The 17,499-nt window shown below is 38.0% G+C and overlaps 1 protein-coding gene across 1 annotated transcript in view; it reads right to left on the bottom strand.

Moving 5' to 3' along the window:
* Nucleotides 1–17,499, bottom strand: part of pkd2 (polycystic kidney disease 2) — a 57,209-nt gene that overhangs the window by 17,629 nt on the left and 22,081 nt on the right. The window contains exons 3-7 of the mRNA XM_073042340.1: nt 15,861–15,994; nt 5,711–5,961; nt 4,633–4,857; nt 3,128–3,356; nt 1,105–1,275 (exon numbers count right to left, since the gene is read on the bottom strand). Of these exons, the coding sequence (XP_072898441.1) occupies nt 1,105–1,275; nt 3,128–3,356; nt 4,633–4,857; nt 5,711–5,961; nt 15,861–15,994 (1,010 nt within the window). The remainder of the gene's footprint in view (nt 1–1,104; nt 1,276–3,127; nt 3,357–4,632; nt 4,858–5,710; nt 5,962–15,860; nt 15,995–17,499) is intronic.

The raw sequence follows: 17,499 nt of genomic DNA, 5'->3' as shown, positions 1-17,499 counted from the left end.
CCCAAGCTGTAATAGTGTTGTGCTAACTGCTGTGCTAACATACGGTAATTGCTCTGCCCAAGACCTCAAACTGAAGAGGTTTGTACACTGCCCAGCCCATCCCACAAATCAGCATCCCCTCCACTGAATCAGACTATACTTCTCACTGCCTCAGGAAAGCAGCCAGTATAATCAAGGACCCCTTCCACCCCGATCATTCACTTTTCTTCCTCCTTCCATTGGGCAGAAAATATAAAAGCTTCAGAACACACATGACCAGACTCAAAAACAGTTTCAACTCTGCTCTTCTAAGACTCTTGAACAGACCTCTTATAATGATAAAGATAAACTCCTACTGTAACACTATATTCTGCATTCTGCTTTCCTTTTTACTATCAAGACACACTTGTATATTTAGTGATCTGTCTGGATGGCATACAATCAAAAGTTTTTCACTGCATCTCAATGCATGTGACAATAAGTTAATTATCAATTAAATACTCTTAATTATTTCAATTAGATCACACCACTAACTTCGGTGTACTAATTTTACTCCATTGTAAGGCAGCCTCTCATAGCAATGCAAGGAAAACTAGTTGAGTATGCAATAGACACATGGGTGAAAGGGGATAGTCTTCTAATGTGGTGGGAAGAAAGGACTTTCAAAGTAGTGATTAATTTGTAAAAATGACCTTCTAACTATATGTTTTGTGTGTTCAACAACCTCATCCCCAAATGGCCAATGTATATATGCAAAATAAATTCTAAAATGTGATACAGGACCTCCCCAGGTTATGACAAGCTTTCAGTCCTGATAAATATTTACAGCCTGAACAGACTGAAAGTTGGATGCAGCCATCAAGCAATGCATTTTAATACAAGGGCAACAAGTGGTTAAACTGAGGCATTCAAACAATCAGATTCCTCTGTAAGATGCTATATTGCTGCAAACAATAATCCCACACCTTAGAAGATGCCTACATCTTACCAGTCTCCCAAATACTCATCCCTCTGTACAGAAGTTTGGTATTCATAACCTGGGAAGGATCTGTACCTTAAAAAAATGGTGTGGGGAAAGTTAAAAGGTTTGGTCAATAAATAATCTAGATGTTCATATAAATATACCTTAATCCACACAAAAAACACAACCACTGCAGCCATGTTGTTAAATTGAACCTGCCGATATGCCAGAGACTCAAGATTGGCATACGAATTCTGGTTCTCGAGTACCTCTCCGAGTAACTCCTCAACTACTGCTGTGCGATAGATGTTGATGCAAATTGTTATCAATGACAGCTGGAAAACAAGAGAAAAAAATAATCACTGAAATCCATAAGGAATGTAAGACATTCCTGTAGAAACAAAATTTATTTAAAGTTCTGAACTACTACATAGGCTGTTACCATGGGAAGAATTAAGTTGTCCATTCCCACTTTGCACATCTTCAATCTATAATATACTTGAAGATACTTTTAATAAATATTGGTGGACTCTATACACTGTAGGCAGAGTGCACAAGCTTTCTGGCTGAACACCATCAGCAGTTCCAAAGTCCACACTTATAAGGTTTTAAATTCAAGCCAGCCGAAGGCAACAACTGAAAAAGACCCTTGAGACATTCAGCATCACCTCCTCTATGGTTGGGAAGTGGACGTGGATAGAGTGGTGTTGGATGGTAGTTACAACAGCAGTCAGTTCCTACAACAAGCTTCAGGTCGTGACTATTCAGACCAGATGAAGGTCTTGACCCTAGAAGTCCACTTGCTCCGAGCTGATCAGCCGAGTTCCTTGATCAGCTTGTTTTCTTTAGCTCCAGATTCCAGCATCACTTCAGTCTCCAGCTCCTACGATGTGTCCTATTCTTGTCACCTCCTTCATTATATAATTTGTAAAACAGTTTTGAGTTCCTGACCTGTCGTCTGATCCAGCTGATCCATAACAGGCACAACCCTCTTCAAGAGGCTGGCAAGAAGGCAGCACACAATCTAAGGAACCTCACCATCAGGGACATGCCCTTGTCTGGCTACTACCATTGGAAGGGAGGTACAGAGGTACAAAGACCTGAAGACACAAAATGAATGATTTAGGAGCAACACTTTCCCTCTGCCATCACATTTCTGAACTGTCCATGACACTACCTTGTTCTTTTTTCTTTTCATTATTTCCTTATTTTGTTACTTATAGTAATTTTGATGTCTGTACTGCACTGCTGCAGCAAAACAACAAATTTCACATTGTCAAGTGATAATAAATCTTATTTGGAACTTCTGAATAGAGAAGTAACTAATTTTTCAGATCAACTGACCGTTCTACGGGTAGGATAATGCAAAGTGAAGTTACTGGAATATTGATTTAAAGACAAATTTAAATTCCTGTGTAATAACAGAGGGATTCAAAATAAGTACAGGAAGTGTGGAATAACTAACTAATATCAAAAATTGACAGGAATCTATCATTTTAAAAGCTATCTTGTTCATCAATGTCCTTCAGAGAAGGAAGTCTACCATCTAGATTACGTAAGGGACTGCAGATGCTGGAAATATGAGTGAAATACAAAATGCTGGAGGATGGCAGAAGGTCAGGCAATATCTGTGGTGGTAAATTGTCAAAACCCTTCATCAAGACTTAAAGAAAGAGGTGAGATAGCCAGTATAAAGAGGTGAGGGGAAGGGGTGGAGCAAAAGCTGGTATTCTACCGCATTGTGAAATAAACCTTGAAAAGACAACGATGTTAAACCCGCCAGCAATATCAATATCCTGTGAACAGATATATACAAACATAATCTCCTTTCACTCTTCTATGCTTCAGTCCCAAGTTCAAGGATATTTCCATTTAAATAAGTGTAATATTGTAGTTTGTCTAGATAAAAGCCAACTGTCAAACAATCATGATAAACTTGGGGCAACTTTGCCAAGAACTGTAGTGAGATTCTATAATTGGACCTTTTGCCATTCTGCTCAATTTGAACATTAGTTCTGAGGGTAAAGGTCTAAAATATTCTAAGTTCTAATACTGATTACACTTGAAAACTGTCACAAAAAGCAGTGTAAAATAAAAGCTCTTTTCCATTTCCAAGTTCTTTGCAAGCTAATACATCCCTAATACTTCGACAGATTTAAGCAAATTAACTGCCAGTTAGATGCTCACCACAATGATCAGAATATCCAAACAGTTCCAGACACTCCTGAAGTAATGCAGCTTATGAACACGGATCTCCAGAAATTCTTCAACTATATAGTAGAATATGAAAACACAGAAAGCAACTTCACAGGCAGCCAGGAAATAATCAAATGAGGAGAGATAGCGAAAAAGTTTCACTGTCTGAAATTGCCAAGATGAGAGTGCACCTCCAGTTGCGGGGAACTCAACCACCAACCTGCAAGATTGAGACAAAACACCAATGTGAAACAATTAAAAAATAGAATAAAAATGTCTTATAATACAAGTAGAATACAAACTATTTAAATAGGATAAATAATGATGTGCTCAATAATAAAGCGTCCAACAACAATTTGGCCGTTATACTGAGAGAACTTCACTCTGATGGGAAGAGTGGAAGTTTGTGGGAGGAGTACATGCAGCCATAGTAAATTAATAGTCTCATTTATCCATGTCCAATCATTTTAAATTTGCTTACAGATCTGGTGATCTTCCAACTTCCTAGAGATGCTAATCTACTGACCTCACAATCCACCTCAACAAGGCCCTTGTACCTTAGTGTCTGCCTTCACTGCACATTCTCTGTGACTGTTAACACTACATAGTGCATTCTGTTATTCCTTTCCCTTTATGTCCTCAATGTACTAATATATTGGAATGATCCGCATGGATGGCTTGCCAAATTAAGTTTTTCTCACTGTATCTTGGTTTGTGTGAAAATAATAAACCAAGTGTAACTGGAACCAATGCCAGAATATCCAAACCAATGGAACCAGACTAATAATTCTATTTTTGGAATTCCAAAGACAATTGAACCACAACTTTCAAACTCTACAATCACAGCATTAATATTTCAAGTGTATTTCACCTTCTACATACCAAACTTCTTTAAGTCACTTTGACCATTCATAATCAATCTCTTACTATGTAACTGTCTTAATTGTTATTTCAATAGCTTACTCTATATTTTATAGGGTATGCTGATTTATGATTATTATGCTTAGTCAAATGTTACTTTTAACTAAGCACTTCCTTGTAATATAATTTACAACTTGATCTTGTTTTAAAGTATGCAGCTTTGATTTAACCGCCTGTTCTACCATCAAAAAGTTATTGATCATGTTTGGTTCTCTTCACTTAAGCCTTACCACAACTGAAACTATTAAAAAAGTGAATATCATGTTAGGTCAAAATTGTTTATATTTTCTTAATATTGCATTTTTGCAATTGAACACAAAAGCTAAAAGATTTTAAATTAACAGAACTGCACAAAAAAATCATTATTGACTCCCCACTCTTCAGCTGATCTTCATGTACATCTTGCTACATCTGTACATGTACATGTACATCTGCTAGCTTTGAGTTACTGAAAATTGTTCCTCCTATTGAAAACCGAATAATAATAGAACTTGTGTTGCTTAAGGATGTATAATTTCTGTCAAGCTTCTAGCTTAGCCAACAAGTAAAAACACATTCATTGTTCCTGATCGTACCTGATCACACAAAATAAGTTAATGTTTCCATTGTAGACAGAGAAATCAATAAACACAACCCTGGTGCCTCGATCAAGCCATAGGTTCTCCTTCAGCACCTTCAACTTTGCAGCTGTTTCATCTCTATTTCTTGCCAGGTCCAAGTAATATCCTGCTCCACTGTATATGGCAACTAATCCCCAGTAGCCGATCTCTTTCAGATCTTTCTCACTCGTATATGTCCAGCTGTTTGGAAGAGAAAAGCCACATATTTATGCTTCCAAATTATTTCTCCAGAATCACACAGAATTCATTCAAGGAGTGACCCAAGACACTTCGTGCTGGCAGGTTTTGAGTAAGGAATATATCATAATTTAAGTTGAAGTTAACCTCAACCAAATATCATTTAGTGGGCTATTTCTCTCCATAGATGCTGTCTGACTTGCTGACTTCCTCCAGTTGCTCAGTTTTTGTTGTTGCATTGTAAACTTTGGTATTGAATTTCTCTAGCTACACAGCAGTGACCCTGGTTGATAAATTTTGACCCTTTTGCTCCTTTGAGTGTTTATTACTACCTGGTGAATCATCTTAAAGGAGTGAACAAAGACAGGAAGAAGAAATAGATTGTTTGCTATTGCTATTTACTTGGCCTACTTACAAGGTTAGATGCAAACAGCAGAAGATGAAAAAAGAATGACAATCTTGTGCTCCCAGAGAGACAATCAAAATACAATGCCACAACCCCAGTTCTCGGATATACACCCATCATGGGTTGAAATTTTCCCTAGGTTTTGTCAATATCAATTATTCATGTTATTATGTAATACATTCAAAGCACAGAACTAAATACAATCTGGGGAGGGGAAAAAATCACATGAAAGACAAAGCTTAAAGAAAAGTAGATTGCAGTGAAATCACCTTCAACAGCTTGGCAAGTGAAATTAGGGAAAAAAGTCACCATATAAAACCATTATTTCATGTCAACAAATTCATTTTATTAAATGTACACCTCTTTAAAATATTTTAGTGATGTGTTCACGAGGTGTCATTTAGAACATAGGGAACCACAACAGGAATCATAAAATGAAATGATACGTACGCCGTTTTATTCATGAGACCAAATGACGCAGTATCTTCGTTTGCAATAGAATATACATCATAGCATTCCTTGATCTCATCTTTTAGGTCTTCATGTACTTTACATGATTCATTCTTTACTTTCAGCTGCCTGATGCGAGGCACTCCCAAAAGCAGATTTTCATAATAAATTAAACTTTTGTTCACACTTAGTGTTTTATTATTGTACCACAGGTCCCAATAAAGCCCATCGAGCAAAGGACCTTCTGTGAACTAGATAGAAATGAATGTACAAAAACAGACACAAACTGGGTTACTCATGAATGTACATAAAATCTAACAAACAACATTCTACAAATGCACACAAACATATTAATTTTGAAAAACGAACAATCCTATAATTTCTCCATCTTAACTCCAGATCAAAGCAAATGTATTATTTGTACATTCTATCCAAATAGTAACCCAAAATTAGACTGAGGTCTTTGCCACTTCAGGAAGCAGAAACTTAAGTGATATCATCTTTAAACCTAGTCCGCCAGTTGGAAACCTATAACTTAAGAGGGCTATTTCTTCTAATAGATCATAGACAATCTGACCGTCACACACTAAATTTAATCTAATTATGTGTAATTTTAGAAGCTTCCTTTGTGCAGGGAGACATTAAAATCTACATCATTCCGTTTTATTTGTCAGATTTTCCAATTACAAATATTCCAACAGAGCACATTTATAACAGAAACTTGTCACACGATAAATAGACCCCCTTGGCCTCAATTTCACATCTGCCAATTACTGGACCTGTACCTCACAGAAACTTACCTACATATAATTCAAACTGACATAGTGTTCATCCCCTACTTTAATCAAACACATTTTGCCCTCAAGTAATACATCCTAGCAAGTTACAAACAAGAGAAAATCTGCAGATGCTGGAAATCCAAGCAACACACAAACTGCTGGAGGAACTCAGCAGGGCAGAATAAAAATCCTAGGTTAGGTAAAATATATTTACAGAAAGCAAAGAAAGAAGGTGGATTGGCATTGCCTAATTTTAGATTTTATTATTGGGCAGTTAATATCCGATATTTGATATGTTGGTTAAAGGATTGGGATATATCTTTTAGCCCTCATTGGGTGAACTTGGAAATTAAATCTGTACAAGGATTTGCATTGGGTTCTATTTTAGGGACTTCTCTTCCCTTTGCTCTTTCTAAATTGCTGAAACGAATTGACAACCCGATAGTTAAACATACTTTACGTATATGGTTTCAATTTTGGAAATTTTTTGGGTTGACTCAGTTTGTTTTAAATATTCCTATTGTATCCAATTGCTTTTTTTATCCTTCTATTATCGACCAAGCTTATTCAGCTTGGAAGACCAAAGGATTATTACGATTTTCCGATTTATTTTTGGATAATTGTTTTATGTCTTTTGAGCAATTATCTAATAAATATAATTTGCCTAGATTTCATTTTTTTAGATATTTACAGATTAGGAATTTCTTAAATACTGTACTTCCTACTTTTCCAAATTTTGTGTCTTCAGGTATTTTGGAGAATTTGTTTGAACTAAATCCTTTTCAGAAAGGGCTAATATCAAAACTTTACAATATAATTATGAAGATACGTTCAGAGCCCTTTTATAAGACTAAAAATGATTGGGAAAGAGAACTTAACCTTATTATCCCTATTGAGAATTGGGATAAAATTCTTCAATTAGTTAATACATCATCTATATGTGCTAAACATTCATTAATACAGTTTAAAGTTGTGCACAGGGCTCATGTGTCCAAGGATAAATTGGCTCATTTTTATTCCTATATAAATCCTATTTGTGACAGATGTCATTCTGAGATAGCGTCTTTAACTCATATGTTTTGGTCATGTCTGCTTTTGAAAAAATATTGGAAAGATATTTTTGATATTATTTCTGCGGTATTGAACATTGATTTACAACCTCATCCTATTACTGCAATTTTTGGTTTACCAATGATGGACTCACTCCATTTATCCTCTTCCGCTTGTCGAATGATTGCATTTCTTACATTAATGGCTAGAAGATCTATTTTGTTGAATTGGAAAGAAATTAATCCTCCTACCGTATTTTATTGGTTTTCTCAAACTATGTTATGTTTAAATTTAGAAAAAATTAGAAGTGTTGTATTTGATACTTCTATTAAATTTGAAAAGATATGGAGACCATTTATTCAATATTTTCATATGATGTAATATGACCCTGATCCAAGCCTATTTGTTTTTCCAGTTTTGATTGTATATATGTTGAGAGGATCGGAGTTGACGACACTGATGATTTTCTATAGTTGCGAGATATTATAAACAGCCCTTTTTTTCTATTTTTTCTTTTTCTCTTTTTTGTTTTTTTTCTCTATTAGTTATTAGATTAGTTTTTCTTTTGCATAATTTTTTTTTCTTTTTTGTTTAAAAAAAAAATATATTATGATATACCTAGGTTTGACTTGTTTATTTGTATATTGTATCGTTCATGATTTGGGAATACTCATTTATACTGTAATCATTGCTTATGTATTCTCTCATGTTTAGTTGGAAAGTGTATGTTTGTAATCCCATTATCTATGTATCATTTTATTTTGTTGATATTAATAACAATAATAAAAAGATTGAAAAAGAAAGAAAGAGGAACTCAGCAGGCCAGGCAGCATCTATGGAAAGGAGTACTGTCAACATTTCAGGCCGAAACCTTTCGGCAGGACTCTTTTCCATAGATGCTACCTGGCCTGCTGAGCGCTCCAGCATTTTGTGTGTGTTGAGCAAGTTACAAGTGGATATTTATGTTTTGATATATTTTGATACTGTGAGCACTGATCATGACTAGACTGAACTCCTGCCTCAGCAAGGATCTGGACCCATTGAAATTTGCCTATCGTCACAATAGGTCAATGACAGATGCCATCTCAATGGCTCTTCACATGGCTTTAAACCACCTGGACAACACAAACACCTACGTCAGGATGCTGTTCATCGGCTATAGCTCAGCATTTAATACCATCATTCCCACAATCCTGATTGAGAAGTTGCAGAACCTGGGACTTTGTACCTCCTTCTGCAATGGGATCCTCGACTTCCTAACCGGAAAACCACAATCTGTGCAGATTGGTGATAACATATCCTTCTCGCTGACGATCAACACTGGCGCACCTCAGGGGTGTGTGCTTAGCCCACTGCTCTACTCTCTATATACACATCACTGTGTGGCTAGGCATAGCTCAAATACCATCTATAAATTTGCTGACAATACAACCACTGTTGGTAGAATCTCAGGTGGTGACGAGAGGGTGTACAGAGTGAGATATGACAACTAGTGGAGTGGTGCCGCAGCAACAAACTGGCACTCAACGTCAGTAAGACGAAAGAGCAGATGGTGGACTTCAGGAAGGGCAAGACGAAGGAACACATTCCAATCCTCAGTGGGATCAGAAGTGGAGAGAGTAAGCAGCTTCAAGTTCCTGGGTTTCAAGATCTCTCAGGATCTAACCTGGTCTCAATATATCAATGTAGTTATAAAGAAGGCAAGACAGTGGCTATATTTTATTAGGAGATTGAAGAGATTTGGCATGTCAACAAATACACTCAAAAACTTCTATAGTTGTACTGTGGAGAGCATTCTGACAGGCTGCATCACTGTCTGGTATGGAGGGGCTACTGCAAAGGACTGAAAGAAGCTGCAGAAGGTTGTAAATCTAGTCAGTTTCATCTTGGGTACTAGCCTACAAAGTACCCATGACATCTTCAAGGAGCAGTGTATCAGAAAGGCAGCTTCCATTAATAAGGACCTCCAGCACCCAGGGCATGCCCTTTTCTCACTGTTACCATCAAGTAGGAGGTACAGAAGCCTGAAGGCAAACACTCAGCGATTCAGAAACAGCTTCTTCCCCTCTGCCATCTGACTCCTAAATGGACACTGAATCTTTGGACACTACTTCACTTTTTTAAAAATATACAGTATTTCTGTTTTTGCACATTAAAAAAATCTATTCAATATACACAATTTACTTGTTTATTGATTATTATTATTATTTTTACTTTATTATGTATTGCATTGAACTGCTATGTTAACAAATTTCACGTCAAATGCCAGTGATAATAAACCTGATTCTGATTCTCGACTGTACTAAAGTTTTCGACAATGATCACTCTTGAAAGGCTGGTCCAGAAGATTAAGGGATATGAGGTCCATAGAAACTTGGATTCAAAATTAAGACAAACAAAATTGCTGATGCTAGAATCTGAAGCAATAAACAAGATGCTGGAGGACCTCAGCAGGTCAGGCAGCATATGTTGAAGGAAACAAGACAAATGACATTTTGGGTTGAGACTGAAAGATGAAAGGGGGATAGCCAGTATATAAAAAAAGGTGAGAGAAGGGGTGGAATAACTGCCGGCAAACAACAGGTGGTTCAAGGTGAGGGAGATGACAAGCAGATGAAGAAGGGTAAGAGTGTCTTGTAAAAGTATTCAGCCCCCAAACATTTGTTCACATAAATGAGTATTACAACCAGGGATTTTGATCAACAGAGAATTTTTATTTGTGAATCACATGCTCCTTTTCCACAGTAGAGCCCAAAAAACAGGGAAAATTGTAAAGCATGAAAAACTAAAAATTCAAAAATTGAATGTCAGCGGTTCAGAAGTATTCATCCCTTTTGCCCAGTACTAAGGTGAACCATCTCTTGCAGCTATTACAGCCAGTTATCTTTTTGGATAAGTCTCTATTAGTTCTGCATAACATGGTGGAGCAAGATTTGGCATTCCTCCTTGCAAATTGCTCAACCTGTGCCAGGTTAGTCAGGGAGCGGCAGTGGATAGCAATTGTGAGGTCTTGTCAAGGCTCTGACTGGACTGCTAAAGAACATCAATTTTTTTAAATTTTGAAGCCACTCCTTGGTTGCTCTGGAATTGTCTTGCTTTAAGCTTTCTGGCAGAGGCTAGCAGGTTTTTATCCAGGATCTCTCTGTATTTAGCAGCATTCATCTTCCCATCAGTTCTGACCAGATTTCCAGTCTCTGCTGCTGAAAAGTATCGCCATAGAATGATGCTACCTCCACCATACTTTACAATAGGGATGGTATTACCTGGCTGATGTACAATATTAGATTCACGCCACACATACCGCTTAGTGTTGAGGTCAAGAAGTTTCACTTTAGTCTCATCCGACTACAAGGCCTTCTTCCATATCTTTACAGTGTCTTCTAAGTGGCTTTTTCCAAAGTCTTTACAGGTAAGGATATGTTTATTTTAGTCAGGGCTTCCTTCTTGCTACTTCCATTAATACTCTTTTTCTGAACTTAATCTCCAGTTGCAGCCAGTAGCCTCTCTTACAAGTATCATTCTTCTTCGGTGACTAAGTTCAGATGAGTGGCCTGACCTAGGGAGTGTGACTCTCCAAGGTATGTTCAATGTCTTTGAGATGGTCTGGTACCCTTCCTCAGATTTGCACTTCTTTATTTTCATTTTCCTGACTTAGCCTGAATGCTCTTTTGTCTTCATTTTGGTTTGGTCTCTTAAAAATCTTCAATACTGATGGACCTTACAGAGAGAGGGAGTATTTATTCTTATGAAGTCATTGAAAACAGGTGATCTTCCAGTTTTTGACCTTAACAAATTGGGTGAGATGGTAAGGTAATACAGTATGTTGCACCTGTGGAGAATTAGTGTAGTCTTTACAAAGGAGATAAATATTTTTTTAGCTTCACAATTTTGGTTTTTAAGTTTCAGTAAATTGTTGCCTTTGGATTTTTTAAAAAATTTGACATGATGCATAATGTTGTGTACTTTAGCTCAAAAAATTCCACTTCAATATACAGTGGCATGCAAAAGTTTGGGCACCCCTGGTCAACATTTCTGTTACTGTGAATAGCTAAGCGAGTAAAAGACGACCTGATTTCCAAAAAGCATAAAGTTAAAGATGACACATTTCTTTAATATTTTAAGCAAGATTACTTTTTTATTTCCATCTTCTACAGTTTCAAGATAACAAAAAAGGAAAAGGGCCCGAAGCAAAAGTTTGGGCATCCTGCATGGTCAGTATTTAGTAACACCCCCTTTGGCAAGTATCACAGCTTGTAAATGCTTTCTGTAGCCAGCTAAGAGTCTTTCAATTCCTGTTTGGGGGATTTTCACCCATTCTTCCTTGCAAAAGGCTTCTAGTTCTGTGATATTCTTGGGCCGTCTTGCACGCACTGCTCTTTTGAGGTCTACCCACAGATTCTCGATGATGTTTAGGTCGGTGGACTGTGAGGGCCATGGCAAAACCCTCAGCTGGTGCCTCTTGAGGAAGTCCATTGTCCTGTTGTAGAAGCCATCCTCATTTCATCTTTAGCTGCTTTTTTTTTTCAGACGGTGTGATGTTTGCTTCCAGAATTTGCTGGCATTTAATTCATTCTTCCCTCTACTAGCGAACTGTTCCCCAAGCCACTGGCTGCAACACAGCATGATCAATCCACCCCTGTGCTTAACAGTTGGAGGGGTGTTCTTTTCATGAAATTCTGCACCCTTTTTTCTCCAAATATACCTTTGCTCATTGCAGCCAAAAAGTTCCATTTTAATTTCATCAGTCCACAGGACTTGCTTCCAAAATGCATCAGGCTTGTTTAGATGTTCCTTTGCAAACTTCTCGCTGAATTTTGTGGTGAGGACACAGGAAAGGTTTTCTTCTAATGACTCTTCCATGAAGGTCATATTTGTGCAGGTGTCGCTGCACAGTAGAACAGTGCACTACCACTCCAGAGTCTGCTAAATCTTCCTGAAGGTCTTTTTGCAGTCAAATGGGGGTTTTGATTTGCCTTTCTAGCAATCCTACAAGCAGTTCTCTCGGAAAGTTTTCTTGGTCTTCCAGACCTCAAATTGACCTCCACCATTCCTGTTAACTGCCATTTCTTAATTACATTATGAACTGAGGAAACAGCTACCTGAAAATGCATTGTTATCTTCTTATAGCCTTCTCCTGCCTTGTGGGCATCATTTATTTTAATTTTCAGAGTGCTAGGCAGCTGCTTACAGGAGCCCATGGCTACTGATTGTTGGGACAAGGTTTGAGGAGTCAGGGTATTTATAAAGCTTTGAAATTTGCAACACAGGGCCTTTCCTAATGATGACTGTGAACAAGCCATAGCCCTAACAAGCTAAGGGCTTGTTAGAGCTTGGTAAAAGTTATCTGAGAGCTCAAATCTCTTGGGGTGCCCAAACTTTTGCATGGTGCTCCTTTCCCTTTTTTCACTCTAAAATTGTACAAAACAAAAATAATACACTAATCTTGTTTAAAATGTTGATAAGAATGTTTCATTTTTGACTTTATGACTTTTGGAGATCAGTTCATCTACTCATTTAACTATTCACAGTAACAAAAATTTTGACCAGGGGTGCCCAAACTTTTGTATACCACTGTACATAAAGTTTAGAAAATGAGTCAGTAAAATGTGAAGATAGCTGTGAGGGCTAAATGCTTTATCAAGGCACTGTAGGTGGAGGCAACAAGGAGCTGCAGATGATGGAATCTGAAAGGAAAGGAAGACAGCATGGAATCAAGTAAGGGAGATGGGGAGGGCAGACAGGGATAGTGAGGGTGGGGAACAAGTGGAAGGAGTGTGAGGGTGATGGGCAGATGGAATGGGTGGAAGAGGGGAATGAAGTAAGATATTGGGGGGGTTGAGGGAGAACTGAGTATATCAGGAGGAGAGAGAAAGGAACAAAAGAGAGCAGGTTTATCTGAAATAGTTTTTTATACTTTAAAGGGAAAAACAGTGCAGAACTTTAATATTTATGGTCATTATATTCAGTGGTGATAACTTATTTGGCCACCGGTGCAACTGTATATAGCTTTGGTTAGACCACATTTGGAGCATTACGTATAGTTCTGAAATATGGTTCTGTAGACATTACAGGAAGGATGTGGAATCTTTGAAGATGACACATAGTTCACTAGGATGTTGCTTGGAATAGAATGTATTTGCTTTAAAGATAGACTAGACAAACTTGGATTGTTTTCTCTGAAGCTGGAGGGTGAGCTGATAAAATTTTATAAAAATATGAAAGAAATAGGTAGGGTAAGTAGTCACAGATAAAGTCTTTTCCCCAATACTAGAAAGAATATAGGAATATCTTTACAGTGAGGGGGTAATACTTAAAAAAGATTTACATGGCTAGACATTTTAAAAAGAAATACAGAGTGGCAGGTGACTGGAATTTGCTGCCTGAGGAATGAGTAGAAGCAAATACTGCAGCAACATCTTAGACAATACATGAACAGGTAGGAAACTGAGAGATACAAGGTCGACACAGAGATTCTGGGCTGAAGTGCCTATTCCTGTGCTGTACTACTCTAGTATTAAGACCATAAGACATAGGAGTAAAATTAGGCTATTCAGCCCACTGAGTCAACTCCGCCATTCCATCATGGCTCTCCCGGATTCCACCTGCTTCCACTTTAAACATACCCAAGGGCTTAGTCTCCACTGCAGTCTGTGGCAGAGCATTCTACAGATTCACTATACTCTGGCTAAAAATATCTCTCTTTTCGTCATCGTCTGAACCCTTAGTGGCACATGGAGCCTCCAATATTTCTCTTTACCCCGTTCTAAAAGGTCGCTCCTCAATTTTCAGGCTGTGTCCTCTAGTACGGATACCTCCACCATTGGAAACATCCTTTCCACATCCACCCTATCTAGTTCTTTCAACATACGGTAGGTTTTAATTAGATCCCACTCCCCCCACCTATTCTTCTTAATTCTAGTGAGTACAGGCCTAAAGCTGCCAAACGCTCTTCATATGTTAACCCTGTCATTCCCAGAATCATTCTCGTGAACGTTGTCTGGACTCTTTCCAATGACAACACATTCCTCCTGAGATATGGGGCCCCAAACTGTTGACAATACTCCAAGTGCAGTCTGACTAGTGTCTTATGAAGCCTCAGCATCATCTCCTTGTTTTTATATTCTATTCCCTTTGAAATAAATGCCAACGCTGCATTTGCCTTCTTTACCACAGGCTCCAACCGTAAGTTAACCTTCAGGTAGTCTTGCACGAGAACTCCCAAATACCACTGCTCTTCTGATGTTTGACTTTTTGTACATTTAGATAATAGCTTGCACTATTGTTCCTTTTAACAAAATGTATTATCATACATTTCCCAACACTGTATTCTATCTGCCTCTTTTTTTTTGCCCATTCTTCCAATTTGTTTAAGCAAGTCCTGTTGTAATCGCATTGCTTCCTCAACACTACCTAACCCTCTACCTATCCTTGTATCATCTGCAAACTTTGCTACAAAGCCATTAATTCCATTATCTAAATCAATGTCAAACAATGTGAAAAGTAGCAGTCCCAATACTGACCCCTGTGGAACACCACTAGTCACAGGCAGCCAACCAGAAAAGGCTCCCTTTATTCCCACTCATTGCCTCCTGTCTGCCAGCCAATCCTTTATCCACACCAGTATCTTTCCTGTAATGCCAAGGGATGTTATCTTGATAGCAGCCTCATGAGTGGCACCTTATTAAGTGCCTTCTGAAAATCCTAGTAAATGACATCCATTACCTCTCCTTTATGGACCCTGTTAGTTCCTTGAAGAAATCGAACAGATTTGTCAGGCAAGATTTCCCTTCACAGACACTATGCTGACTTTGATTTATTTTATCATTAGTCTCCAAGTACTCTGAAACCTCATCCTTAATAATAGACTTCAACACTTCCCCAATCACTGAGGTTACACTAACTGGCCAATCCATCTCTCACATTTATTCCACCACTCAATAAGGGACATGAGTGAAATGTTGCATAAAGTTCTGGCACAGCCTCCCTGAACTTGTAGTTTATGCCCTGGCAAAGTACCTAATAAATTAAGCAAAGCATCCTACATGCCTTTTTAACCATCACATCAGCTCTCCTGCTACTCTTAAAGATCTGTGGGCATATATTCCAAGGTCTTTGTTCTTCCACAGCAGTCAACATCTTCCCATTCATTTCTTATCCTGTGGCTTGTTCCACATCCCCAAAGATATTATCTAATTTCTCTGGATTAAATAGCACTCACCTGCTTTCTACCTATTGACTAGACATCTGTATGTTCCTATAATCTGAAGCTATCCTCCACTGTTGAAACATACATTGTTCTTAAGGCAACTTAAGAAGTGTACCTTCCAAAAATCATCCATGCTGGCGATACTCCTGAAGTTAGTTTTCTCATTTTCAGAAAAAGGAGTGTCCAGGAAAAGATTGGACATAACTTTGGTGTAGTAGTACATGTTAGAGCTGACCATCCCATAGGTTGCTACAAGAAGAGAAAAACATGAAAGGAAATTTGTTTTTACTGTTTATTCATCCTCTTAGACACGTTAAACACAGTTCATGAAAAGAAAAAAAAATGCTCAAATCTAAAATAAAATTAAGAAGTACTAGAAACAGCAGATCAGGGAGAATTTGTGGATGGAGTAACAGAAGTTAACATTGCATGTTGAAAACCCTTTGTTCTGATCTGACATCTTCGACTCAAAACGTTAAATTTGGTTCTCTTTCTACAAATGGTCCTTGACCTGCCAAATGATTCCAGCAGCTTCTGACTCTTCACAAAAGACACGATTTAAATGAAGAAGATTGTCAAGACTCAACTGAAGACTGGAAGGACCTTTCAGACCCAGTAAATAGTAACTTGACCAACATGATGCCTCATTCAATTCAAACAATGGTTCAGCTAATCAAGGAGCTGTCTCACAGTTCCAAAAGTGTTGGTTCGACCCTGACCTCCAGAGCTCTGCAGAGTCTGCCTCTTCTCCCTGTGACCACTTGGATTTCCCCTGAATGCTCCAATTTCCTCCCACATGCCAAAGATGTGTGCAGATTCGTATAACAGTTGACCACTGTAAACTGTGTGGGTGAGTGGCAGAATCTGGAGGAAGTTGATGTGCATGCAGAGAAAATAAAATGAGGCAAGTAAAAGTCAAGGCTTGATAGCTGATGTGGTCTCAGTGAACTGAACATTCATTTCCTCAATGTGTTACTCCAATCAGCCATATTGATAAATTTAACCACAATCTACTTTTGGTTATAAAACCATGCAATTAATAAAACAAATCTCATTGATTTTGATGCATAAAACAATATTTCATCATTAAAGCAACTGCTTTTCATAATTAATTTAGATAATTAGTTTAATTGCTCTACTTCCAGCCCATTTTCTTTCAGTGGCACAGAATGTATTTGTATATGCAGTAAGGTTCAAGATTTATTATGGCAAGTTCACATTCAAATTAAACAAAGAATTTTTCTTGAAGAGTTAACATTGGGGAAAAAAATGACTATCAAGATCTGAACTGTTCATTGAAAAGACAAATACATTAGGCAGATGGATGAACCCATCTAGTGCACCAAAAGTGACAGTGTTCATCCCACACATCCTGCTTTTAAACAAAAGTACATCAGGTGTACTTTGAACGTCAGAGGTAGGTTCCCGCCCCCCACACAGAAAGTGGTGGGTGCCTGAAACCACTGCCATAATGCTGGCAGAGGCTGATACATTAGGAAAACATGAATTAAAGAAAAACTGAGGCTTATGGGCTATGTTGGAGGGAAGGGTTAGATTGATCTTGAAGTAATTTGAAGATTAGCACAACATCATGGGCCGCACGGCCTATACTGTGCAATAATGTTCTATGTTCTAGAATTGTGGAGGACACAGTTTAGCACATCACAGAAACCAGCCTCACCCCCTCCCTTGTACTGTCTACACTACTCACTGCCTTACTAAAGCAGCCAGCCATCCTGGACATTATATTTCCC

Source organism: Hemitrygon akajei, chromosome 4 (genome assembly GCF_048418815.1).
Source record: "Hemitrygon akajei chromosome 4, sHemAka1.3, whole genome shotgun sequence".
Classification (NCBI taxonomy): domain Eukaryota; kingdom Metazoa; phylum Chordata; class Chondrichthyes; order Myliobatiformes; family Dasyatidae; genus Hemitrygon; species Hemitrygon akajei.
Note: the sequence above shows the minus strand (reverse complement) of the source record. Positions and strands in the feature narration are given on the sequence as shown.